This window comes from Erpetoichthys calabaricus, chromosome 11 (assembly GCF_900747795.2).
Source record: "Erpetoichthys calabaricus chromosome 11, fErpCal1.3, whole genome shotgun sequence".
In the NCBI taxonomy this organism is placed as follows: Eukaryota; Metazoa; Chordata; class Cladistia; order Polypteriformes; family Polypteridae; genus Erpetoichthys; species Erpetoichthys calabaricus.
The window spans coordinates 72,644,362-72,671,932 of NC_041404.2; the positions used below are offsets into that span (position 1 = coordinate 72,644,362).

General features: G+C 41.9%; 2 protein-coding genes across 2 annotated transcripts in view; one reads left to right on the forward strand and one right to left on the reverse strand.

Annotated features, from left to right (window-relative positions):
• LOC114660571 (fibulin-1-like) overlaps positions 1 to 9,081 on the forward strand; it is a 28,396-nt gene extending 19,315 nt beyond the window's left edge. The window contains exons 9-15 of the mRNA XM_051933587.1: positions 4,091 to 4,234; positions 4,386 to 4,514; positions 4,648 to 4,773; positions 4,863 to 4,982; positions 5,461 to 5,586; positions 8,193 to 8,316; positions 8,406 to 9,081. Of these exons, the coding sequence (XP_051789547.1) occupies positions 4,091 to 4,234; positions 4,386 to 4,514; positions 4,648 to 4,773; positions 4,863 to 4,982; positions 5,461 to 5,586; positions 8,193 to 8,316; positions 8,406 to 8,769 (1,133 nt within the window). The 3' untranslated portion in view covers positions 8,770 to 9,081. The remainder of the gene's footprint in view (positions 1 to 4,090; positions 4,235 to 4,385; positions 4,515 to 4,647; positions 4,774 to 4,862; positions 4,983 to 5,460; positions 5,587 to 8,192; positions 8,317 to 8,405) is intronic.
• A 1,705-nt stretch (positions 9,082 to 10,786) lies between these two features.
• Positions 10,787 to 27,239, reverse strand: hsd17b10 (hydroxysteroid (17-beta) dehydrogenase 10). The gene is made up of 6 exons (XM_028813347.2): positions 27,127 to 27,239; positions 24,216 to 24,380; positions 23,015 to 23,179; positions 22,495 to 22,623; positions 16,540 to 16,648; positions 10,787 to 11,269 (listed from the first exon to the last, which is right to left on the reverse strand). The coding sequence occupies exons 1-6, from the start codon at positions 27,208 to 27,210 to the stop codon at positions 11,079 to 11,081; spliced, it is 843 nt and encodes a 280-aa protein (XP_028669180.2). The 5' UTR covers positions 27,211 to 27,239; the 3' UTR covers positions 10,787 to 11,078.
• Between the last annotated feature and the right edge of the window lie 332 nt (positions 27,240 to 27,571).

Sequence of the window (27,571 nt, forward strand, 5' to 3'; positions counted from 1 at the left end):
TGGACCCCAGTAATGCTACCAGCACCACATCACATCTTCTGTGAAGCACTTCGGGGTCACAGTAAAAGTAGGGAGGTCCTCCCACAACAGCACTCTGTTTGAATGTGGGGACCCTGACTGGGTTCCTTTGTGAGGACCACTGTCACCTGATGTATTGGTGATTGAACTGCTCCCGACTTCCAGCTTCAGTTGGTCCACCAATTATTTTACACCAGTCAGTTACAAAGTTATTTATTTGTTCCGCTGGCCAATTCATCTGCGTCATTACACTGACCTCCCATCCAGGTTATGTATTCCTATCTGTCTCATCTGGGATGCCCTCTCTCCTACAGTGGGTGTTATAGATGACATAGTCCTGCCTGCCTTCATTGCTTCTGGTTCTGGCACTTATTCCTCAGCCAGTACTTGACACTGTTTAAGATGATCTGGTGACTTGTGATTTCATTTTACATACTTAAGCTGTTTTCAATAATGACACGTCACCAAAATTAACTTGCAAAAGATTGAATTGTTTGCTTCATATATTCTTCCCATGATCTCCCTCTGTCCTTCAGCATACTCCACAATAAGTCTTGATGTCAATGACCGCCACCTACACACTGGTTTCCATGCTTGGGCTTAAACTTCAACATCCGTGTTGTCCACAGTTTGACATGTCCAAACTTGAAATGACGTTCTAATGTCTAAAACGGCCTTTTACAGACTTTTGTCTCCAAAGTTTTTTTTTTCCACCAGTCTTTTTAATTTTAGGTTCTTTGATTGCAAAATATTTTTAAGTAAATGCAGTGTTGCTGCTAAACATACTTAATCTGTTTGGGGTCAGCAGAACCAGCCCTGAAGAGGATGCCAGATCATTGCAGGGCATAAGTACAAATCGCAAAGTATGTGATGATATTCAAAAAAATTAAAAGTGAAGAAGGACATTGATGCAGGTATCAGCAAGGAGAATAACACTAGAAGACGGCACGTTGCGTAGCAAATTGTGGCGTAGGGTGTCATTTTACCACAGCATAATAAGGACAAGGACCACAATACTCTGTCAAGTAGTGCATTATCATCTTTAAAAAAAATAACAGATCCCTTCTCAGCCAGCAGGCAACTGTGAATGTATGTTTGAACAGTGTTTTAACTATGGGTACCTTTGTAGGGTGCTTCTCTCTTTAGTTAAAATGTCAAAGGAGCTAATGAATTTTTTTTTTATATAGTTTTATTAATTTTATTGTAATCATTCATACAAATTGATCAATTTTTACAAAAAATAAGATTGAAAAACAAGTCGACCCCCACCCCTGAGAGAGAAAGCATGGCCAACGGGGTAGAACTTAAGGCTTGTAAACATACTTAAACTGATGAGTTTAATAGGCTAGTAGAGATGAATGGAGAAGAAAAAGAAATGCGGAGATAATTACTTCCTCGGTGCTTTAAGAGCTTATTCTAAAATTTTATAGATTATATCCTGCCAGGTTTTTAAAAAAAATCTGTATAGATCCTCTAACTGTATATTTATTTTTTTCCAGTTTCAAATAGTATAAAACATCGGTTACCCACTGACCTAAAAGAGGAGAGTTAGGATTCTTCCAGTTTAGCAAAATAAGTCTGCGTGCCAAAAGTGTAGTGAATGCAATCAGTTTGTTTGTCCTTCTCCATTTTAAACCCATCTGGAAGAACACCAAACACAACTGTTAATGGGTTAGGAGGGATTGTGACACCAAGGCTGTCTGAAAGGCACTTAAAAATGTTGGTAATATGATGTTAATTTGGCGCAGGCCCAAAACATGTGACCCAGTGAGGCTGGAACTTGAGTGCAGTGTTCGCAGGTTGGATCTTGCCCTGGGAACATTTTGGACAGTTTTAGGTGAGACAGATGTGCTTGATATATAATTTTGAGTTGTATAATTGTATGCTTTGCGCATATGGAGCTCGAGTGAAGTCTCTGCATTGCTACCTTCCACTCCCTTTATGATATATTAAGATCTTTTTCACATTGTCCTCTTGGATCTTTGAAAGGGAGGGACTGTAAAATAATTTTATATATTGCAGTGATGGTGTCTAAGTCCCTGAAATTGAGCAATATTTTTTCCAGCATGGACGAGGGTGCAAGATGAGGAAAATTGGGCAGGTTCTGTTTAACAAAGTTCCTGATTTGAAGATAGTGAAAGAAATGTGTAGCTGGAAAGTTAAATTTGGAATGTAATTGTTCGTAGGATGCAAAGATGTTGTCTATATAAAGATCTCTGAGCAATTTAATCCCAAATCTTTTCCAGATATTAAAAACTGCATATGTTTGCGAGGGTTGAAAGAGGTGGTTCTCTTGCAGAGGTGCCACAGATAAAAGCTTCTCCATCTTAAAATGCTTTCTACATTCGTTCCATATTCTGAGCGAGTGAAGCACAATTGGGTTATTAGTATATTGCCGATAACTTGCATTTATTGGGGCACAAAGCAGGGAATATAAAGAAGTACTGCAGGATTTTACTTCTATTGCAGACCAGGCCTGTGTATGTTCATCTATTTGTGTTGAAGTTTTTATAGCTTGTATGTTTGCTGCCCAGTAATAAAACTGAAACTTAGGCAGAGCCATGCTACCTTCTGCCTTAGGTCTTTGTAGGGTCGCTCTTTTGATACGTGGATGTTTCAAGTTCCAAATAAATAAGGTTATTGTTGAATCTAATTGCTTAAAAAATGATTTATTGGTGTATATTGGAATGTTTTGAAATAAAAAAAGAAGCTTAGGAAGAATATTCATCTTAATGTTAATTCTTCCAGCTAGAGTGAGATGAAGGGTTGACCATCTATGCAAGTCTTGCTTAATTTTTTCCATACAGACGGCTAAATTTTGTTGATAAAGAGCTTTATGTTTACTTGTGATATTTACCCCTAGGTATTTAAACTGATCTGCTATGGTAAAAGGTAGGGTGTCCAATCTAATATTATATGCTTGTGAATTCACTGGAAAGAGTATACTTTTATTCAAATTAATTCTGAGACCAGAGATCTTTTGAAATTCTGTAAGTGCTGTTAAGACTGCAGGCACAGAATTTTGTGGGTCTGATATATACAGTACCATATCATCTGCATATAGAGAAATTTTCTGTTCCAGTCCTTCTCTGATAATCCCATTTATCTGATCCGCATTTCGACAGTGAACCGCCAGTGGTTCAATGGCGATTGCAAATAGCAGTGGTGACAAGAGGCATCCTTGTCTGGTACCATGTTCTAATTTAAAGTAGTCTGAACAAATGTTGTGAATACAAACTGAAGTTTCTGGATTGGTATACAGTAGTTTGATCCATGCACAAATATTCGGGTCAAACCCAAATTTCTCTAATGTAGTGAAAAGGTATTTCCATTCATTCCTATCAAATGTTTTTTCTGCATCCAATGATAATATTATTTCTGGGGTGTTTGACTTTGTTGGTGAGTATATTACATTAAACAGGTGTCGAAGATTGGAGGATAAGTGTTAACCCTTGATAAATCCAGTTTGATCTTGTGATATTACTGAAGGCAGCACTTTCTCCATCCTTCTAGCTATGATTTTTGAGAGTATCCTAACATCATTATTCAGAAGGGAAATTGGTCTGTATGATGCATAAGTCCTTATTTTGTTTAGGAAAGACGGTGATTAATGCTTGGCGAAAAGTTTGAGGTAGAATTTGATTCTTTCTAGCTTCTGTAAATGTTGCTAATAGGAGGGGAGCTAGCTGAGTGGAGAATTTCTTATAAAATTCTGCAGGGTAGCCATCAGGGCCTGCTGCTTTCCCGCCTTGAAGTGACTTTATAGCATCTAGTAATTCTGATAGTGCCAGAGGTGGAGCTAATGAATTTTAAAAACTACAGATGACAATAAAACATGGAGGTTCCATGAGGCCAGAGAACTATCACATCTGCCTATCTTGGTCTGCTTTGGTGTGCTACACTTCTGGCTTGATGTTCCTCAGCTGCCCTGATTGACTTTCCTTTAATTGTAGTAATCTGACTGCATGAACATAAAGTATGATGGTCCTCCAGTCTCCTAGACCACTAGATAATTGTGTCATTTAAACAAGTGCTATGACTGCTTTTTCTCTCGGATTCTTCTCTCTCACAGACATCGATGAGTGCAGTGCGTTGGTGTCTCCTTGTACTGAGGGCTACAACTGCATCAACACGATTGGGTCGTACGCATGCCACCGGCACATCATTAGCTGTGGACGAGGTTACCATGCCAGTGAAGATGGGATGCGGTGTGTTGGTTGGTCTTTTGATTTACATTCCCAAGTCTCTGCTGTTCTGCCAGTTTTCTTAGGTTTTAGAATATTTTATGATTTGGTTGAATTTTTTGAGCATTTCTCTTGTTAATTTACACATGTACTTCCTTCCACCTTTCAACACGCTCAAGTCAGATGTGGATGAATGTAGTTCGGGAGTTCACCGCTGTTCAAATGGGCAGATATGCATCAATGCGCCTGGTACTTATCGATGTGACTGCAGCAGAGGGTACAAGGCTGATCCAGTAACCAGACAATGCGTGGGTATGGCCAAGCCTTTGCCCCTTGCTCAGCTCTCTACCTCCAGCACTAAACCACGGTTCTTGATGCTGGTGCCTCTGACCTTCGAGCCAAGCAGCTTTTAATGTTGTCACTTTTGTTTGCTCTTTTGTTTCAGACATTGATGAATGCACCCAGTACTCGGGCCGTGTTTGTGCTCAGAAATGCCGGAATGAGCCCGGGTCATATAGCTGCGACTGTGAGCCTGGATACACACTTACCAAGAACCAGAGGAACTGTCAAGGTGAGCAAACTGTGTCTTAAAGGAAAGCCCAACCAAATGTCTAGCGGCCATTCCCCCCCTGACCTGAAGTCTGTTTGGACTGTTGACAGATGTGAACGAGTGTGAGAGCGCTCCCTGCAGTCAGGAGTGTGCAAATGTCTATGGCTCCTTCTACTGCTACTGTCAAAAGGGATTTGTATTGAATCAGACTGACCGGTCCACCTGCGAGGGTAAGAAATGACAAAGAGACATTGGCCAAAGGTTTAAATTTGATGGTCACCACCATGTTTTTATAAATATACTGTATCTTGTTTTAATGGCAGCACACTGGTTAGCACTGTAGCTTTATGGTTCAGATCCCATACTTGGTCTGTATCTGTGTGAGCCTCCATGTTGTCCCCATGTCTATGTAGGGCCTTTTTGAAATCCCAAAGGTGTGTGAGTAGGCCTTGCTTTGGACTGTTGCGGAAATCGTACACTGAATGTTTTGAGGATAGCCCCCTATACCCATATCTCAACTCAGTTTAATGGGATGCTATGTTGATTATTTTACAAAGAACATTAGGAACTGTGAACTATTCAAACTTAGCGTCTTGCTAGCCTGAACCAAACTTTCTGGTTTTCTGTAAGGGAAAAACATTTGCGAAGTGATTTTGGGCCTGAGGTATTGATGTGATGCATCTTTTTTTCTTTTTTTCCCCATCACAGACATTGATGAGTGTGCTATGGACAGCACACTTTGCTCCTTTCGTTGTGTCAACACCCCCAGCAGCTTTTATTGTGTGTGCCCCAAGTCCGGCTACACCCTTTCCAGCAACGGGAGAAACTGTAAAGGTAGGCATAGAAATGGATGAAGCAACATTGTGACCGATGTGCAGGGCTGACTGACCTGCTGGCTTCTAAATATTTCCTAACCAGTAACGGCACAATAACGTGCAGTGAATCCACTTGACTTCAGTGTTCATAGTTTTCATCCTCTTTCTCTGTACGTTTAGCATTTGTTTGCTCAGAGGTTGATGCGCTTGCTGCTTCCTGAGCAGCTCTTATTTTCTTCACCCTAGCGGCCCGCTTCTTCTCTTCTTTCGTTGGCATCTTTTCGTGTTAAAACTGATTGTCAGTGTTTGTGTTGCAACTAGTTAGTATGTTTTCCTTAATTTTTCACTTAAGATGGCACTTAAGTCTTCAATCTGCCTCAAGAATGATTTAAGATATGAAGAGGTAAGGAAAGTGACGGCGAAAGTGGTAGGGATGGGAATGGCGCCTATACACATGCGCCACATGGCCGCCCTTCTGCCCGCTGCTGAGAGTTGATTCTACAATAAAATAAAAAGATGAAAAATTCCAAAGCTCTTCGCTTTTAATATAAAGCTGTAGTGCAGAGTTTCAGCATAATATATGTGTACCAAATTTCAGACTACAGGTTATTTGATTTTTGGCCCTGATCTTCTTGGGTTGACCTTCAACCTTGGAGGTTAATCATCACCCTGAAAGCTGACAGTAGACGTCACGTAGTATATGTGCACCAAATTTCAGGTCAAATGATTTGCGAGCTACAGGTGATTTAAAATCCTGGACAGCCACGGTAGCGTATTATATAAGAAGGTACTGGTGGAGCATTTCAGATTTGGGATATTTTCAGATTTCCAAATGTTTGCATATACATAATGAGATATGTGGGGGAAAGTAAAGTATTGTGTTACATGTTTCTTGTTACTTTAAAACGTGATCCGACTACAAAATGCACAATTCTTTTAATGTGTTGCCCATACTTCTGCTTCCAAGACTTAGTAATGTACGTTCAGCTCATCAACATAAATTTATCGAGTTGTGAAATATTGAGACAGATTATTTCAGCCAGAAGCAGCAATAATGAATTGGCCAGACATTTTCTCAGGAAATGTAATTTGTGGACGCTTCTACCCCTAGCTGCTGAAAGTGTTAACGAAGCAAATGCTTGCGCAGGCTGAGAGAGGGCAAAGGACATGCGTGGACTACAAAATCCTTAAAAGTAACCTGGTTAAGGGTTTACATGGCCACATAACCGGGTCATTTGCGGAAAAATCTACCTCTGTTAATAGGCTTTTCAGAGGCCAATAACACGATTTCTCTAATGAAAATAAAGATTTACATGCCATTTTAGAAATCAGGTTTCTGGGAATTATTGGGTTATTGACGCACATCTAAATACGCAAATTGTTACGATAGAGAAACTATGATGAAACAGATTGAAAAATGATTTTTTTAGCTGTTCAGTATATAAAGATAACAACTGATGACGACATTAATAACCTTTATTACTTTTTGATGGTAGACATTTATTCAAGTTCATTTAATGATGGAGTTATAATTTCGATTTGATACCAACTCAGTGTCATGATTGGCACCAATTGCAAATCAACTTTGAATCCCCCTTACAGCATTATCGAATCCCACCACTAACTAGTGCTCTCTCCTGTGATAAGATGAAGGGCTGCAGCGATGTCTGTGAATGGCTCACCCAACTGTCGATGCTTTCCACATTCCATGGATTCAAATATCCAGCCAGCCATGTAGTTTATTAATGTGGTATTATCTGTGAAACCACACTAAACCAGAAAATGCATAGACTTTGAGTTCATGGCACCAACCCAGCAAGGCGTTATGGCAATTATAGAATCCACTCGCACACAAAAATGAACAAATTCCGAACTTGTGAGGTTAGATAAATTGATAAGAGAGGTTGTGTGGATGACAGACTGGAGAGTTGCATTTCAGCCAGCAATGACAAAAGGGTCAACATTTAAAAAACACATAAATATTTGCTTTCTTACCGTAAATCATTATATAAATATATCTGGATAACACTGGATACTTCGGCTAGTGTTTAATAACCAAACAATTGTTATAAAAAATAACCATATTCTTCAAAGGAGTGCAAGATGCAATGGTAAAAGAATCTCCAACAGTATCCCCTTAGCCTAGAGTTTCCTACTCTTGGTGGGTAACTTCAAAATGCATTTATTTATAACAAATCACTCAAAAAAGAATGTGAACGAGTCGCCACACTGCTGAACCTGCTTGATCTGATTTAGGGTTGGACCCTGGCCTGGCCACACTGGACACAAGGCTGGTATCGGTGCTCTACAGGGTATGTTAAAATACATGCTAAGGTTATTCATTTCTTATTAGCACTATTTGTCTCATATTGCAACAAAAAAATGTTCTCCATGTTTCTTGGGTGTCAGAACAACATCATCGCCATTTAGCTGAGGATTTTCCTTCTTACAGCAGTAAGCAGAATGAGTGCACGGGCAGGCCAGGGGTGCTGCTCATGGGAAGTCTCAGTCCATCGCATCTTTCCTTATTTTGGAGTCTCTGCTCAAATGGCCTTGCCTAGTATGGCCAAGGCGCAGTGAAGATACTGAGCACAAGTGTTGCCCTGACATCTGCTTCTCTTTCAGATGTGGACGAGTGCACTTTGGGTACCCACAACTGCTCTTTGACTGAGAGCTGCTTTAATATTCAGGGAGACTTCCGGTGTTTGTCTATCCAATGCCCACAAGGATACCGGAGGACAGAGGAGTTGTGAGTCGCCATTTCCATGGTTTCCACTTCTTCTTAACAAAGATCTTCTTTCTTACTTCATTATCTTTTTCTCCTTCTGTTTTCTTCAGCCGCTGTGAACGGGAATCCTGCCTGGGTTTTTCCGAGTGCCAGTCAACACCACAGCACATTTCCTTCCATCGGCTCACTTTTCCATCCAGCATCCGCACTCCTGCTGACATCTTCCGCATTGCACACAGTCCTCCCATCTTTGCTGGCGATCACGTCTTGGTTAACATTTTGAGCGGCAATGAAGAGGGGCTGTTTTCTGCTCGTCGTTCAGATCCCTACACTGGGCTTATTTCGCTGCTGGCCCCTCCTCCCTCCCCATCACAGGACTTCCAGCTTCATGTAGAGATGACTCTGCTGCGCCACAGAACTGCCACCAAGTTCCATGCTCTCCTCTATGTCTTCATCACGCCTCCTAGTCCCTAAGCACATGTCAACGACCCCAAGCGATCAACTAACACAAAGCTGTCGGGCACTGTCTTAGTCTGTCCACACTGCTTTAAGGGCCACCCATGCAGCTTTTCTAAACAGTAGGTAGAACATTTGTTATGTGGTTGTGGGTCAACACACACCCTCCCAATGCTTTTTTGAAAAGACTGATGTTAGAATGGAAAATAGAGCATCTTGGGAAAGTAGACCTTTGATAGTCTACTGGATACAAGTTTGCTTCGCTGATCTTCTCCACTGAAAAAAACATGTATTCAGATATTCAAAAATTAAACATGTATTGAAATATTCAAAAATTAAGAATAAAAACAAAGGCTTGATTGCATTAAGTCTGTGTCTAATACATGAGTTTATTGCATTAATAGTGTAATGAGAGGGATGAGCAGACCAAGGCTGGGAGGAGGAGGAGTCTACACAGACAGAAGCTCCATTGGCTGAAAGGGCTGTTCTGAAGTCCCAGAAGCCCTCAGTCTGATACTCGCTACAGCAACTCACAATCTTTCAGACTGGCCATGAGCTTCTGTCTTCAAGTGTTGCCTCCAATCTTCAGTTGGGTGACACAAAAATATTCATTTTCACTGTGAATGTTTCTACTTAAATTTACAAACTTTCCTGAAAACATGATCTCACTTTGTCATTATGGGTTGTTGAGTATTGATTGTTGGGTAAAAACTGCAATTGTATCCATTTAAATCTGCAACACAATAAAGTGTGCAGAACGTGAAGGAGTCTGAATACTTTCCAAAGCCTCTGTATTCATCTTTCTTCACTGTGTCCACTAGGGGGTGCTCGCTCCCTAGGAATGAGTTCTTTTGTGATTGTGGCGTGTTACTTAACCCAAATCTATATAGATATAACATAAAAGATGATATCCCTCCCTAGTAATACTGTGGTAAGAAATCACATAGAAGAAATAACTTTGCTTTGTTTAATGTCAGCTTACACTGCAGATAGTAGAAAGACAAACAAAGCCAGTCACAAGATCCGGTCCTGGAGTTGGGGCCCGAGGAGTGGAGCCTGTCTGCAACATCAATGCAGATGTGTTCTAAAGGCGTGCCTGGCAATGTTCCAAGGCTTTAGACTTGGATTGTGTTACAAAAATGCTTTAGTTGCCTCACATTGTTATGCAATCGTTTTGTTCACCCCACTGAATTAAAGCTGAAAGTCTGCACTTCAAACTGCATCGGAGTTGTTTCATTTAAAGTTCATTGTGGTAATGTACAGAACCAAAATTAGAAAAAAGTTGTCTCTGTCCAAATATTTATGGACCTAACTGAATGTGTTGGTTCATTTTGTGTCTTAATATTGTTTGGTTTCTAATTAAGGTAAAAAGAAATAGTTAAGGGTCCTGAGTCGTAAGTTGTGCATCAATTAAAATTAAGGCAAAGAGTTAATTAGCAGCAAAATCTGGTCACTAATTAAGAAAAGGGTTAGAATGAAAACCTGCAGCCCCAGTGGCTCCCCAGGGCTGGAGCTGGAGACCCCTGGTCTACTGAGTCACATGCTACTTAGACTGACTGTATTTTAATACTCCTTGAATACCAGACTCTCTAGGTCTTCTTAATACAATAAAGGTAAACTGTTAAGTATTTGTGCATATAAACCCACACTCAACTGTAAGAATAAGTGATTGAACAACACTTCTTCACTCATTCACGTTTATTTATAGCGAATGGCCACTCACTCTGTGGCTGTAAAAATGTTTCTGTGCTAAATGGGTATTTTACTCTTTCATCATTTATTTCATTACCGTAAGAAATTACCAACATTTTATGATGCTGTGGTGTATGTTGGTCTTCGTCAACAGAGATCATCCTCTGAGCCTCCCAACACTTTCACTAGAAACTAAAAAACTAATCACTTGTTTAATGTTGGGACTTACCACTGGGATTACCCACAATGCAACAAGATTTGAAAGACCTATAATAATGTTGAATAAGGCATCTAATGAAATGTATTAATTTAGAAACAAAGACAACCTTCTTGGACTACCAGGTAACAAATTAATTCATCTCAAGTTTTATTCCACTTTTGATCATCTCATGGTCACGAGTCACAGCTCTGCAGGGTCCATACTCTGGTGTGTCAGAGGCAGTTTTAAGAAATTCATGTCTGCTGTCAGGCAGTAAAAATCAGCAGTTGATTTATTAAGTAGTCTATAATCTGGCTTTATGTTTTAAGATGCCCTCGGTGGACAGGCAATTGTGCTGACCAATAATTGAAGAGGGAAAGCAGTTATCGGAAAGTACAGCTTTAGTGCCACCCTCCTCTTCTCCAAATGGTCTGTTTTATGGCTGCATACGTATTGCCCCGTCCAGTCGAATAATCTCACCATTGAGCATTGGATTTTCTACAATTGCCTGTACCAAATGAGCATATTCTGCGGGGTTTCCAAGTCGGCTCGGGAAAGGAACTTGACGTGCCAGGAACGTTTGCACCTTTTCAGGTAATCCAGCTAGCAGAGGTGTTGCAAACAAGCCTTTAAAAAAGACAGAGGCATAAAATCAGAACAGACGACACACTGACACGTCAAGATAAAACAGGACAACCAATCGACTAATCAAAGAAGAAGAAGAAGATCAATGCACCCATCATGCACCCATTGTGCACACTACTAAAACCATTATATATGTAAGTCATTTGCTGGACATTACTAAATGCTTCAGTGTACTCAGATCCATTTTTACCAGTATATGTCTCTCCTTTTTGACTTTTAGTTTTTCCATAATTTTCACATATTTTGTGAGCTCTGCTTTGTTAACTTTCCTCATTTAAATTCAACTTCATAATATAACTTTATAAATGGGTTTAATACAACTGAGAATCATGGCAAGTTGGAGCCTACTGTGGCTGCCCTGGACAAGGAAGCAGTTCATCTCACAGATCATTCACGCAACCTGAGCAGCACATCTTCGGGCTTGTGGGATGGAAACCGAAGTACCTGGAAAAAGATGCAGGTATGCACAAGCAGAACATAGAAACTTGAAATATACAATTATAAAAGTGTGGGATTCAAACCTAGGAAGCTGGATCCATGAGGCAGTAGAACCACCCGCTGTGCCACCTTGCTGTCCAGCCAGCTCCACAGGATGGTCTTTTTTGTGAAAACTAATATGCATTTCCAACTATTTAACAAAATATGTACCTGGTAAAGAATGGAAGTGGCCCAATTCCCTCAACAATAAATATAAAATAACACAAAGTGTTATTAAAATTTAGGCAACATATGACACAGTAGTGGCAACTATTGTTTTTTTTTTTGGTAACAGTGCAATTTCTGGTTGTGGCTTGCTTCCTTTTTAATAAGTTGCAAGTAAGATAAGCTACAAATTAAAAAAAACAAACAAACAAGCTAGTAAGTCATCTGCACTTCAGTCCAGATAATGTGATCCACAGAACATGCGCTGTAGAAACACAAACAGCAGATTTTTGGCCAACCAGGCTTGTCATTTACTCCTATCAGTAGAAAGGGAACCTTGGTACCTGATATCAACAAGAGAGTTACTTGTCTTGCCAACAGTGTGGTGAAGTCGATCAGGCTGCTTGGTTTGGCTTATCATTGGCCTGGTAAACATCAAATTTAAAACAGCATGCAGGCCCAAGCAAGACTTGGTTATGTTTGCCACTTTACAAATTCAGAAATGTTCACAATTTCTAATGAAAGTCTGAGAATGCGCAATGAGCAATTAAAACGAAAAATGACTTCTATCAACATCTAGTCAAACTAGGGCTGGGCGATATGCACTTAAATTGAAAATGCAATTATTCTGACCCAAAATGCAATATTCCATATACCTTGATATGTTCTCAAAACGCCTTAAAGAATGAAAATCAGTACTATATAAACACACATTCACACACTCTATACAGAGTCTTTGCCTGGCAGTCAGTAAACAATGCTCTCTCTCTCTCAAACAAAGGTCTTCATTCTGTGCCACGCTAATCACAGATGCACAAGTACATATGTACTTTATATTATAAATATATTGTTTTATAATTTACATCATTGTAATGGTTCCGAATTATGTTTTTGCATATACAGTGGGTACGGAAAGTATTCAGACCCCCTTCAATTTTTCACTCTTTATCATATTGCAGCCATTTGCTAAAATAATTTAAATTAATTTTTTCCCTCATTAATGTACACACAGCACCCCATATTGACAGACAAAAAAAAGAATTTTTGAAATTGTTGCAGATTTATTAAAAAAGAAAAGCTGAAATATCACATGGTCCTAAGTATTCAGACCCTTTGCTCAGTATTTAGTAGAAGCACCCTTTTGAGCTAATACAGCCATGAGTCTTCTTGGGAAAGATGCAACAAGTTTTTCACACCTGGATTTGGGGATCCTCTGCCATTCCTCCTTGCAGATCCTCTCCAGTTCTGTCAGGTCGGATGGTAAACGTTGGTGGACAGCCATTTTTAGGTCTCTCCAGAGATGCTCAATTGGGTTTAAGTCAGGGCTCTGGCTTGGCCATTCAAGAACAGTCACAGAGTTGTTGTGAAGCCACTCCTTCGTTATTTTAGCTGTGTGCTTAGGGTCATTGTCTTGTTGGAAGGTAAACCTTCGGCCCAGTCCGAGGTCCTTAGCACTCTGGAGAAGGTTTTTGTCCAGGATATCCCTGTACTTGGCCACATTCATCTTTCCCTCGATTGCAACCAGTCGTTCTGTCCCTGCAGCTGAAAAACACACCCACAGCATGATGCTGCCACCGCCATGCTTCACTGTGGGGACTGTATTGGACAAGTGATGAGCAGTGCCTGGTTGTCTCCACACATACCTCAGTGCAAGACACATGACAGCCCGCATGGAGTTTGCTAAAAGACACCTGAAGGACTCTGAGATGGTGAGAAATAAGATTCGCTGGTCTGATGAGACCAAGATAGAACTTTTTGGCCTTAATTCTAAGCGGCATGTGTGGAGACAACCAGGCACTGCTCATCACTTGTCCAATACAGTCCCCACAGTGAAGCATGGCGGTGGCAGCATCATGCTGTGGGGGTGTTTTTCAGCTGCAGGGACTGGACGACTGGTTGCAATCGAGGGAAAGATGAATGCGGCCAAGTACAGGGATATCCTGGACAAAAACCTTCTCCAGAGTGCTAAGGACCTCAGACTGGGCCGAAGGTTTACCTTCCAACAAGACAATGACCCTAAGCACACAGCTAAAATAACGAAGGAGTGGCTTCACAACAACTCTGTGACTGTTCTTGAATGGCCCAGCCAGAGCCGTGACTTAAACCCAATTGAGCATCTCTGGAGAGACCAAAAAATGGCTGTCCACCAACGTTTACCATCCAACCTGACAGAACTGGAGAGGATCTGCAAGGAGGAATGGCAGAGGATCCCCAAATCCAGGTGTGAAAAACTTGTTGCATCTTTCCCAAGAAGACTCATGGCTGTATTAGCTCAAAAGGGTGCTTCTACTAAATACTGAGCAAAGGGTCTGAATACTTAGGACCTTGTGATATTTCAGTTTTTCTTTTTTAATAAATCTGCAACAATTTCAAAAATTCTTTTCTTTGTCTGTCAATATGGGTTGCTGTGTGTACATTAATGAGGGAAAAAATTAATTTAAATGATTTTAGCAAATGGCTGCAATATAACAGAGTGAAAAATTGAAGGGGGTCTGAATACTTTCCGTACCCACTGTACATGCTTTTTCTTGTCTATAACAGCTCAGTATGATGCATGTAAGTGTTATTTCACCAGCACTGTAAGTACTGGGGTGGCATGGTGGCGCAGAGGGTAGCGCTGCTGTCTCGCAGTTAGGAGACCTGGGTTCACTTCCCTGGTCCTCCCTGTGTGGAGTCTGCATGTTCTCCCCATGTATGCGTGGGTTTCCTCCCACAGTCCAAGACATGCAGGTTATAGGTGCATTGGCAATCCTAAATTGTCCCATGTGTGTATGCATGTGTGTGTGTGTGTGTGTGTGTGTGCACCCTGTGGTGGGCTGGCGCCCTGCCCAGGTTTTGTTTCCTGCCTTGCGCCCTGTGTTGGCTGGGATTGGCTCCAGCAGACACCCATGACCCTGTGGTTAGGATATGGCGGGTTGGATAATGGATGGATGTTTGTGGCAGGCAACTTTTATTTTGCATCCTTTGTTCTTAACTATGCCGTAGAGAATGAAGGATTCAAGAAGATGTTAAGTACAGGGGGTGCTTAAAATTCTGATAAGGACAAGGATATTTCAGTAGAAATGGGGCAACTGGCAACACTTTATTTTTGCAGCCAGTTCCAATACACAATGGCTAATACATTATGGCATTATAAAATCACACAGATTTCTGTTTCATTGACATTTTATTATCCTTTTACTAACCCGTGCTCACAAAACAATATGGTTGTATATTTGATTTGCTTCAATAATCTAAACACATTCAAAAATCACCAGGACAACGTATTTATAAATGTTCACGAAGAATTAATGTGCTATATATTGAATTTCCATTACTGCATTTGGAAAGCTCAATTCATCTGCTAAACAAAAACAATCATGAAATTAAAGTAATATGGCCAGCAACGCTGTTTTTCCCATAACTTGTACACAAATCCATCCTGGTTATGACATTAATCTGCATCCAGCCCTGCAAGTAGGCACTCCAGCCACCATAACAAACCTCTCACTGGTTCCATTCCATCTGAATTAGTGATTACATTAAGAAACATTAACATAAGCATTGCTGCATTCAAAGATTACATCACAGCCTCCATGCTGCCTTTGAAATTCACACTGACATCCTAGAGTAAGGCCCTTAACCTGCAGTTGCTCCATCCTGGGTATGATGTTAACCTGCAAGTAGGTCCTCCAACTTAGGGGTTGGTGGCAGGATTGGCACTCCAGCCACTGCAAAAAACCTCACACAATGTTCCGTTCCATGAACTAATGTGACGCTGAGGTGTCACCTGTTGCATGGCTGCACTTGGGTCCTAATGTGGGATCCTGAGGTGGTGTGTCATGTGTTGGGTGCAGCAGTGCGCTGTATCAGCATGTGCTCCTGACATCTCCCTCTCGATCTTATATACAATGTTGAATAATTCACCCAAATCTACAAAGGCTGTTGTTTTTATTTTGGCTTGTAACATTTCAGTACATAGTGGAGACCGTTTGAAATGAACGGATGAGGGCTTACGCTGCACAGATGTCTCACTTTTGGTACAAATTAGTGGTTTGTGCAGTTATCTGACCACTGACAAAGCACGAGTATTTTTAGGGGGCAAGTTCAGTAGGCAAAAAGTACGTTTTGCAGTACAGCGAGTCACTGTAGCTGTCAACGTCTCCCACCAGCTGCTTGTCTGTTTGTTAAGACTAAGCAACCAAACGGCAAACATTCTCTGGAACTTTGCTTAGCAGGGACCCATTGTGTATACTGCAGGCTCAGCACATGCCTAGATGGTCGGTTCATATGCAGTAACATATTATATTTTTAAATGTACTGCAAGAAGTGTCATTCCGCATCAAACCAATTAATTTGCAAACAGCAGGGCTAACCCTACTTGTTCAGAACTTTTCTTCTTTATGATCCTAGCCCAACTTTTTTCTCTCAAACCCATCACCACCAGGCATGTGGCTTGAGTTGACATTGCCACGCTTAGAAGGAGCAGTGGATTACTGATTTTATTACAGAACGTGTACATTGATTTTGGTTCATTAGTATTTTGCAACCCCACATTTGAGGCACCTGATCATAAACAATCAGTGTTATGTGTGAAATGTTTAAGTATTTTATTCAGATTTTTCACTCACCTGGTGCAATAGTCACAACTCTGATTCCCATTGGTGCCAGGTCACGAGCTATAGGCAGTGTCATTCCCACAATGCCTCCTTTTGATGCAGAATATGCAGCCTGTCCAACCTGTGAACAAAGGATTTTTGCAAAGATTCCATTAGAGGTGAGGGTACCGCTCATTCTGATCACATGATTCATGCTCTGGGCTCTTAGGCAGCAGTAGAGATTAATAATACTCAGTGTGTCATGGTGATAGATAGATAGATAGATAGATAGATAGATAGATAGATAGATAGATAGATAGATACTTTCTTTATTAATCCCAATGGGAAATTCACATTCTTCAGCAGCAGCATACTGATACAATAAATAATATTAAATTAAAGAATGATAATAATACAGGTGAAAAACAGACAATAACTTTGTATAATGTTGAATGTTAACGTTTACCCCCCCGGGTGGAATTAAAGAGTCGCATAGTTTGGGGGAGAAACGATCTCCTCAATCTGTCAGTGGAGCAGGACAGTGACAGCAGTCTGTCGCTGAAGCTGCTCTTCTGTCTGGAGATGACATTATTTAGTGGATGCAGTGGATTCTCCATAATTGATAGGAGCCTGCTGAGCGCCCTTCGCTCTGCCACAGATGTTAAACTGTCCAGCTCCATGCCAACAATAGAGCTTGCCTTCCTCACCAGTTTGTCCAGGCGTGAGGCGTCTTTCCTCTTAATGCTGCCTCCCCAGCACACCACCGCGTAGAAGAGGGCGCTCGCCACAACTGTCTGATAGAACATCTGCAGCATCTTATTGCAGATGTTGAAGGACGCCAGCCTTCTAAGGAAGTATAACCGGCTCTGTCCTTTCTTGCACAGCGCATCAGTATTGGCAGTCCAGTCTAATTTATCATCCAGCTGCACTCCCAGATATTTATAGGTCTGCACCATCTGCACACAGTCACCTTTGATGATCACTGGGTCTATGAGGGGTCTGGGCCTCCTAAAATCCACCACCAGCTCTTTGGTTTTGCTGTTGTTCAGGTGTAGGTGGTTTGAGTCGCACCATTTAACAAAGTCATTGATTAGGTCCCTATACTCCTCCTCCAGCCCATTCCTGATGCAGCCCACGATAGCAGTGTCATCAGCGAACTTTTGCACATGGCAGGACTCCGAGTTGTGTTGGAAGTCCGATGTATATAGGCTGAACAGGACCGGAGAAAGTACAGTCCCCTGTGGCGCTCCTGTGTTGCTGACCATAATGTCAGACGTGCAGTTCCCAAGACGCACATACTGAGGTCTGTCTTTAAGATAGTCCACGATCCATGCCACTAGGTATGAATCTAATCCCATCTCGGTCAGCTTGTCCCTAAGGAGCAGAGGTTGGATTGTGTTGAAGGCACTAGAGAAGTCTAGAAACATAATTCTTACAGCACCACTACCTCTGTCCAAGTGAGAGAGGGATCGATGTAGCATATAGATGATGGCATCCTCTGCTCCCACCTTCTCCTGATATGCAAACTGCAGAGGGTCAAGGGCGTGTTGAACCTGTGGCCTAAGGTGGTGAAGCAGCAGCCTCTCCATGGTCTTCATCACATGTGATGTCAGAGCAACAGGCCGAAAGTCATTCAGCTCACTCGGACGTGATATCTTTGGGACTGGGGTGATACAAGATGTTTTCCAAAGCCTCGGGACTCTCCCCTGTTCCAGGCTCAGGTTGAAGATGCACTGTAGAGGGCCCCCCAGCTCCGATGCACAGACCTTCAGCAGTCGTGGCGATACTCCATCTGGACCCGCTGCTTTGCTGGCACGAAGTCTCCTCAGCTCTCTGCTCACTTGCGCTGTTGTAATTATGGGTGGGGATGTCTCTCCTATGCTGGTATCAGCAGAAGGATGTGTGGAGGGTGCAATACTCCGAGGTGAGAGTTGTTCATTTGGTTTGCTCTCTTCACGTCTCTCTCTATGGTGGTACCCTGCTTCGAGCTGCAGCCAGTGATGATCTTCATCCCATCCCACACTTCCTTCATGCTGTTGTTCTGCAACTTCTGCTCCAGCTTTCTCCTGTACTGCTCCTTCGCCGCCCTGAGCTGGACTCGGAGTTCCTTCTGCACGCGCTTGAGCTCATGCTGATCACCGTCTTTAAAAGTCCTTTTCTTCTGGTTCAAAAGGCCCTTGATGTCACTTGTGATCCATGGCTTGTTGTTAGCATAGCAGCGCACAGTTCTTACTGGAACTACAATGTCCATACAGAAGTTGATGTAGTCAGTAGTGCAGTCAACAACTTCCTCAATGTTCTCATTATGAGATCCCTGCAGGATATCCCAGTCTGTAGTTCCAAAAAATTCTCTCAGAGTATTCTCAGCCTCCGGAGTCCACTTCCTGAATGATCGTGTGGTTACAGGTAGGACGCTCACTTTTGGTTTATAGTGAGGCTGAAGCAGAACCAGGTTATGATCTGCTTTCCCAAGCGCAGGCAGCGGGGTGGCGCTGTATGCGTCTTTAACGTTTGCATACAGTAAATCAATAGTCTTGTTTCAGTGGGTGTTACAGTCCACATACTGGGAGAAGGCAGGTAATGTTTTGTCCAGTGTCACATGGCTAAAGTCTCCAGCGATTAGCACAAGCGCCTCAGGGTGCTGCGTTTGTAACTTAGCAACAGCAGAATGGATGATGTCACTCGCTGACTCCACGTCCGCCCGAGGAGGGATGTACACGATGACAACAATGACGTGTCCAAACTCTCTGGGCAAGTAGTAGGGACGTAAACTTATGGCCAACAGTTCGATGTCCCTGCAGCAAGTGGAGATTTTGACGTTAACATGTCCAGAGTTACACCACCGTGTATTAACATAGAGAGCGAGTCCTCCTCCTTTGTGCTTCCCGCATGTACTTGCATCTCTGTCCTCTCTAACTGTGCTAAACCCGGGTAGCTCCACGTTGGCATCTGGGATGGTGGTAGTTATCCAGGTTTCGCAAAAACACAACAAACTGCATTCTCTGTAGGTCCTGACATTTTTCACCAGCACAGCCAGTTCGTCGATCTTATTTGAGATTGAGTTCACATTCCCCAGAATCACAGAAGGCACCGAAGGCTTGAAACGCCACTTTCTCGCAAGCCGCTTCATTTTTAGCTTAGTGCCGGCTCTGCTGCCACGATACCACCTTCTTACCTCGTCGGGTAAATATGTAAATATGGTATGTGTATTTAATAAGCTTTCCCATCTCAGCATATCGATGCATGCATCTCTGTCGACTGCTTTCAAAGATCTCCTGAAAAAGCTCAATTGTGAACTGTGCTGAACGTTACGTTTATCTTTAGGGTGTATTAAAGTGTTAATTTGATTGTTTTTTGTTGTTCCCATTGTGGCTTTGAGGCAACACTCTAAGCAGAACCCCCTTTCCAGGGTGTAATTCCTAGCATGGGACCTGGTCCATTTGTGGAGCTCATAATCGCTGCTGGACACAATGCTTCATAGAAAACAATACATAGCTTGACATAATCATCGTACAACGTCAGTCTTGTGTGTGCTGTCCATCACTGCCATCCTAACACAAGTGGGAGAGTTTTTCACAATCCCGGACTGTAAGCTGAAAGGCTGTGATTGACAGCATCGCCCTTCGAGGGTGTAATTTCTGATCGTCTGTGTTCCAGTTAGTGGTTAATGAGAGGTCAGGCTGCCAAACTCAAAAATGAGAAGGAAGGAAGGAATCCGCGAGGATTATGGCCGATTTACACCCAGGTATCATTTTGTTTAGAGGGATTCAGAAAGTAAAGTATAAAACAGATGTGCTCTATCAGCGCTGATTGGAAAAGGCATCAACGATCTGCTGTGGTAGAGATAAGGTTAGCGAGGTGGCCACCTCCACGCCTTTAAGAGACTATTCCAGCACCCTGGCTAGCCGATCGTCAGAGGAGGGCGAGATTTGAGCTTTTCCTGTCTTTAGGATAGTGCCATCTTCCCACTCTTGCTTTCGTCACCAGCCATATCATTTGTATCACCAGTTTTCTGCGATCTCCTCAAACTCACCCAAACAATACGCCGTTTAATCTTGGCCTGTTGTGTCTTATGTATATAAAGATTGCATCGAGTTTCTTTGTGTATATTTATTTATATACATGTGGAGTAAACTAATTATGTGTGTCTTACATACAAGACGTTTGTATTGAGTGTTTTTGTGTATATTTATGCATATAAATGTGGAGACTGGATTTAGCATATTACAAAATGTCTCCAGGTAAACTCTGCATATTGAGGCAGTGGTGTTAAAATATACAGTCAGTTGATGCCTTTTTTCTCTGTCATTATTGCAATGTAACTGTTCCTTTTGGGTGCTTTTAAAGGGGGTAGAAATCAGATCGACCTAATAAGAACGTCTCTAGGTCCACAACTATAAAAAGAACCTCAGTTAAGATTCCACTGGGACTGTAGCATATCTTACCACAAGGTAAGGGGAATTGTTACAACATAAAATTGGTTTTAATTATCCAGAAATCTGAAACCGTGCCTCTCCTCACAAGCTTCCACAGGAATTAGTAGTCACACTCTATAAAGCAGGAGGAGGAAGCAATGGACTCTTGTTGGACAAGACACAAGAAAGTAGGTGGATCTGATAAGACATTTATACATGTAGCTGCGTTTCTGTTGTTCCACAAATGTCATTCACTGTCATCCAGCCAGTTCTAATTTAAGCCTCTGACACCATAAATGAGAAATTTAAGCTTAAAGATTAATAATTACACATTGCCTCTATATATAATCTTCATTTGGATCTTGATCTTTGTTTGTCCGCGAATGAATTAGAAGAAGCAGCACTAGATGGCAGTAGAGAGACAGCTAAAACATAGGCATTGCATTAAGAATCTCCTCCAGGCTTATACTACTAAAGACTGTAGTACTCCAGTCACACCTCAAAACACAGACATTCAAACTAAACAAATTGTTGTGCTTTAAATTAACTAATCTTCATATATAATCTTCATTTGGATCTTGATCTTTGTTTGTTCGCGAATTCCACGCATGCGTAGACCACCTTCCAGTTTAGTACGTTGTTGTTACTCACGGATGTCAACAATGTGCCGGAATAACGAAAGGGGTTGTGGACAATGTTATGCTGGTTAGCTCCTGAGGCCTGGTTAGAGAATGAGTTTGCCGAAGATAAAAGGTACGTGCCTACGTAACATATGAATGAAAGAAAGACAGTGGGTAAAATGAATGACAACGTAACAGCACGTTCCGGAAATTATTATTATTGTTACGTTGTAGCCGGCGAGTGCTGCGCGTCTCACAGTTGTACCCTGGCTTGCTCACATGTCAGTGAAGTGATCCCTATTTATGCTTTAAAGAGCCTGGATACCTATGTGTCCCCCTTTTTATAACCATTGCTCCGTGTATATTGCCTTACTCTTTGGATTGTCACAAAGCAACCTGCGAGATTGGAGAAAGGTTGAGAAGAGATCGTGAGAGGAAGCGACAGCGTTGTGAAAACAAGACGGACTGTGAACGGAGAGAAGCAGAAATGCTCCTACACCACCACATAATTACTATTCGGACAGTGATTCCGAGTAGGCCGTTCCTATCGAATCAATGTCCAAGGGTTTTGTTTTGTATTTTTGTTTCCCTTATAAAAAATCATAATGCTGTGCGACGAAGGGCCCAGTTCACGACTGGCAGCCGCGTTTAAACAGGGAGCCCTTCACAGACAACTTTAACACGCGCAACGTAGTTGGGCACACATGGCTAGTTAAATAATAAAAGATTTTAAAAAAAAAACCTGGTTAGAAATGTAAGAGACCATATTTTTTTCCATTTACACTAGAAAGTCTTTGCACATGTTTTTGCAAATGAGAATCTTTTTACAATTCTCACCCAACCCAGACCCGTGTTAGAATTATAAGTGTTGGAAAATGACTGAATCTTTTATTCTTTGTCTGTCTCTAGTGGTAGATATGCACTCCCAGACAATCGCACACGTGTTTATATACCTGGCCATCAAAAGCTGCCACACTTGCTGTGTTGATAATGACTCCTCTGTGCCCATCCGAGTCTGGCTCATTTTTTCCCATTTCTCCCACAGCAAGACGAATTACATTGAAAGTTCCTGCGATATTCACCTAATGATCAAAAAAAAATATAAATATATTGTGATATTAGACTTACAAAGGACTTCACATTATTGTATTATCAGGATGAATTACCATGTAGAACTCATACCTTAATGGAATTTCTCAATATGGACTGTTTTACTTAACAGTGTTTATGAGGTTTCTTTTGTTATGAACACACTGAAATACATAATACCTACAACATGGCAGCTAGGCATAATGTATTTAGACATATGCTAGAGAACAGTATTACATACATTATTAGGTCTGACATTTTTTGTGAGGCCCACTGAAAAAATAGACGCCACTCTAATACAGTACAGCCTCTCTGAAAATGTGCAGAACAACAAGAGTCCATCTTTTGTAAGAGGTATTAAGTGCAGACAACCACAACACTCACATTGATGACCCTCTGAAAATCCTCCAAGCTGTGTGGCAAGTCCTTCTTGAAGTTATAGGTCTTTACAGCCACAGCAATCCCTGCACAGTTCACTGCTATGTCCAGCCGGCCAAACTGTTCTTTTGCCATGCTGACGGCATTACGGACATCTGTTTCTGAGGTCACCTGAATAACATAAAAGAACATTAAACAAAAAGTAGGGACGGAGACTGTGGTGGGCTGGCGCCCTGCCTGGGGTTTGTTTCCTGCCTTGCGCCCTGTGTTGGCTGGGATTGGCTCCAGCAGACCCCCGTGACCCTGTAGTTAGGATAATGGATGGATGGATGGATAGGGACGGAGAAAAATGTAAAATCTATTTTGTGGACTAAGTAGATGTCTGACTTGCTATACCCATTGCATCCCATGACTAAAGTATTTGTGCTGCTCTTCCTGGTTCAGGGAACTAAACCTCTTTAGTCCTGCGCAGACAGAGCTGCACGAGGATGTAATCCACATACACAAACTTTCCAAAGGCATCAATAAAGCTGATCCTGGAAAATTCTTTCAGTTAAATAGTGGATTATAATATATAGTACATTTAAAATGAAGGCCAGAAAGCATTTTACATAAAATATTGTGGGAATCTGGAACAAACTTCCAAGCCATTTAGTTCATGTAGAAACCTCGACTACTTTTAAAGACTACGTACATGAGATACTGGGGACAATAAATAACTGTGTTTGACGGACTGAAGGCTCTCTGCTTGTCTATGTTCTACTTGCATGACAAAAAGACAACCAAAAGTTAATAGCTTGTTTTTCTCCAAATATGGAATATGGAAAATATCTGCAGGGTGCCTGGGCTTTGCCTTAAAGATAGGGTGAGAAGCTCGTTCATCCAGGAGGAGCTCAGAGTAGAGCCGCTGCTCCTCCGCATCGAGAGGAGTCAGATGAGGTGGCTCGGGCATCTGATCAGGATGCCTCCTGGTGAGGTGTTCTGGGCATGTCTAACTGGGTCTAAGACCCAGGACACGCTGGAGGGACTATGTCTCTCGACTGGCCTGGGAACGCCTTGGGATTCTCCCGGAAGAGCTAGAAGAAGTGGCCGGGGAGAGGGAAGTCTGGGCATCTCTGCTCAAGCTGCTGCTCCTGTGACCCGATCTCAGATAAGCGGAAGAGAAAGGATGGATGGAAAATATACCAAAGCATCTTTTAGTACTCACATCAGCAGGAGCAAAAGCACATCTGTCACCGAGAGTCTTTGCTACACTGGCTCCCTCTGAGCTGGGCAGGTCCAGAATGACAGCACTGGCTCCTTGACCGATCAGTCGTTCTACTGTGGCCCGACCGAGGCCAGAGGCTCCACCACTGATTACACCAACTAAACCCTGCAAATAAAACATAAAACATACAACACAGGTAAGGCAAAACAGACTTCATCTCTCCATTAAGTCCTGGCAGCATCTGGTGCAGGGTAGGAACTAACCCTGGATGAGGTACCAGGCCATTTTTGAGCACAATCATACACACTATATATAAAAATAACTACAAAAACAGAACAAATTCGTAGATGCAGCCCTGCAAGAATAAAATCTTTTCGCCTCTGGGTTGGGGGTGTTGGACCTCATATCAAAATTCAGCACTCTTATCAGGAGGAATGGTCCAATGGTCTCAGCGGGTAAATTAAGATTTTTTGGAGGATGATGTGATTGCACCAACTATTGATGAGACCTCCTGCATTAAATATTCTAGGACGGCGCACCACAACAATGATATTATAAAATGCCCAGCGCTAGGTGGTGTTTTGGCTTTGAGACCACCAGGCTTATTTTCTCCAGTATTCCACCTGCTGGGGTTTGTTTTCCTCTTCTTCCTGACCACTTAGCCCAAGCACCAGACTCTGACTTTTACAATCAAAAGCATTAGAGACTTAAAAAATGTGTATAATTAATAATAATTTAAATTTAATTCCATTAGGGAGTCTATTTTGTATTTATTTCTTCTATGTATTTGTATTGTCTTTGTGTATTTACTTATATTTATCTATTATGTTTAGAATTGTAATCCTTTCTTTTTATACTTATAAAGAATTTTGAGCAACATTTATTACATGAAATTGTACTATACGAAAAAATGTTCTACTTATGAACAGCTTACTTACGTTTATTAGAGTGCACTGGTGTGGCTGTTCTGGGTGGATATGTGTTAGTGGACTGATTTCTGGTTTACTTTAAGATTAACTAATCCATCACTAGTTCACCCCTTTCTCTTCTCGATGTCCTTGTGGCCTCTCTCACTGCCACTTTGACTACTCAACATCAAAGAGGATGAGGAGTGGGGCACACAATGACACCAGTGACAATCTCCTCCATCAGATCATTCTTGAAATCAACAGGAGATGCTGGATGGCAAGGTGGCTTAGAGCAGTCAGACATAAACTGGAACTGAACTGTGGGCTTTCTGAAACTTGATTTCTCCACATTCTGCAAAAAAAATGGATTTTTTTTTGTTTGCTCCTCTCTATTGACATCTAGTCCCGGATTACAGTACCTTATATTGGCACCACTTAGCACCTTAAAAAGTTGGTTTGATAATAAATGTGTGCAGGTATGTATACAGAATGGCACTCTGGGCATTACTGCTACAGTACTGTATCTGTAAATCTAGGTGGCTTGTTCACTGAAAAGACCGGAGATGAGAAAAAATTGAACCAAATCACTCTGGCCACCAGTGACTCAAAAAGGGACGACTATTTATGTATCTACATTTAACTCAAAATCACCGATTCTTTACATCTTGAAGTTACACTTTCTGAAACAATTGTGGAATAAGTCCAGATTCAGGGCCAGCCTCAATTGTTTCTGGTCATTGGGTTCGGCAGTTGCATGTCTCATGCCGGTTTATTTGTCTTTACAACATTTTCAAAGCACTCTGGAAGAAGGGATAGCAATACAAATATTATGGTCACCATAAAGAAGAAAAAGTATTTTCCTTAACGAACATCAATTTTTTTAAATAAATTTGCCATTATTTTAAATGTTACTTTGTGTGAACATTAAATAAGATGGAGATTGGACGGACTGTCATTTTCTAACCTGCTTAGTCCTGAACAGGGTCACAGGGGTCTGCTGGAGCCTATCCCAGCTAGCATAGGGTGCAAGGGGAGAACAAACCCTGGGCAGGCACCAGTCCATCACAGGCCCAATACACACTGGGGCCAGTTTAGAGTCGTCAATTCACATAAGCTGCATGTTTTTGGACTGTAAGAAGAAACCCACGCAGACACTGGGAGCACATACAAACTCCACGCAGGGAGGACTCCTGGACGCAAACCCCTGGGCCACCGTGCTGCCCTTGGATGGACTGGTATAAGAGAATCAGGGGGTACTTCTGGGTAACTGTTCATTAAAGTCATACTGCGCATGCACGGGTGTTCTAAATTCATTTACTTTCTGCTAATCTGCATTTCTCAGAGATTTTCTTAATGTGTAAAACGTGGGTCAGCGCCATTATGTCGCACAGGGATATTAAAACGGCCACGTTTTACAAATGGAAGACGACAAAAATCAACCTGCATTCTGATAAGATTTCTTATATACTTGGGGAAAATTTAGATTTTCCTGATTCCCTGAAATTCTATATAATTCTATATTTTCAGTAAATAGAATGTTATAAGTGAAAAAAATCGTTGTAAAATGCTATCAAACACTTTCCGTTATTAATAGTTTAGTGTCATATACTGATCGAATTGAAAAGTCATTATTGGACACAGTAGAGTGAACACCTTCATATTCAGCCGACTGTTGCCAGCATTGCCACAAAGGTCTGCAGAGGTGTCAACTGTGACTCTTAACTGCGAAAGCAGGCTCAGATGATGCACTAGTCTGCAGTCATATTAAATCGGCAAGCATAGTTCATTACGACTACTGCACCACACGCGTCATTCGTAGAGGATTTCATGACAGGTAACGTTTTACCTTATTAATTACATCCATACATTACACAAAACACATTCCAGATTGTGACATGTTTTATTTTTCCGCGGGGTGGGTGTTAAAGTAAAATGCGCCATTTATAAGCGTTGTGATCGTGAACTAATTCTCTACCACTCAGCCCTAACGACACCCGACTCACCTTCAAGCTACGGATGGCCGCCATCTTGCCGTCTCCAGGACGCCGCGGAAGAGGCGGGAAGACAACCCCTCGCCGGCCAATCATCGGTGTCCTGACGTCACGCGTCTCATTTAGAGCGCCACCTCTATCCTGGCGGCCGCGTCAGCCTGTCACGTGTGTCAGTGTAGCGGCTGTCAGTGCCCGACCTGCGCCCCCTGCGAGATTGTGACAAGCCTGTCACGTGCAGAGCCTCTTCGTCGAATCTCTAGGATTGTCACCACTCACGACATTGCGGTCATTTACATGCACATTTTCTGAGAGCATTTTAAAAAACGGTCAGTACTGTTTAGTGACGATCCCAGACCTTTTAGTGAGCAGTGGCTGAAACGGGGAGAGATGGTACTGTACACGACGGATTTGTTGCATTTTAATTATGGACACAAATTAATGCCCACATTTATTTCTC

Coding starts and splice junctions, on each gene's coding strand:
- hsd17b10 (XM_028813347.2), bottom strand. CDS start 27,210: ATGATTGGCCGGCGAGGGGTTGTCTTCCCGCCTCTTCCGCGGCGTCCT. Junction 23,180..24,215: donor GTGCTTTTGCTCCTGCTGAT/GTGAGTACTAAA, acceptor TATGTTATTCAG/GTGACCTCAGAAACAGATGT. Junction 16,649..22,494: donor TGGCAGCTTTTGATGGCCAG/GTATATAAACAC, acceptor CTTTGTTCACAG/GTTGGACAGGCTGCATATTC.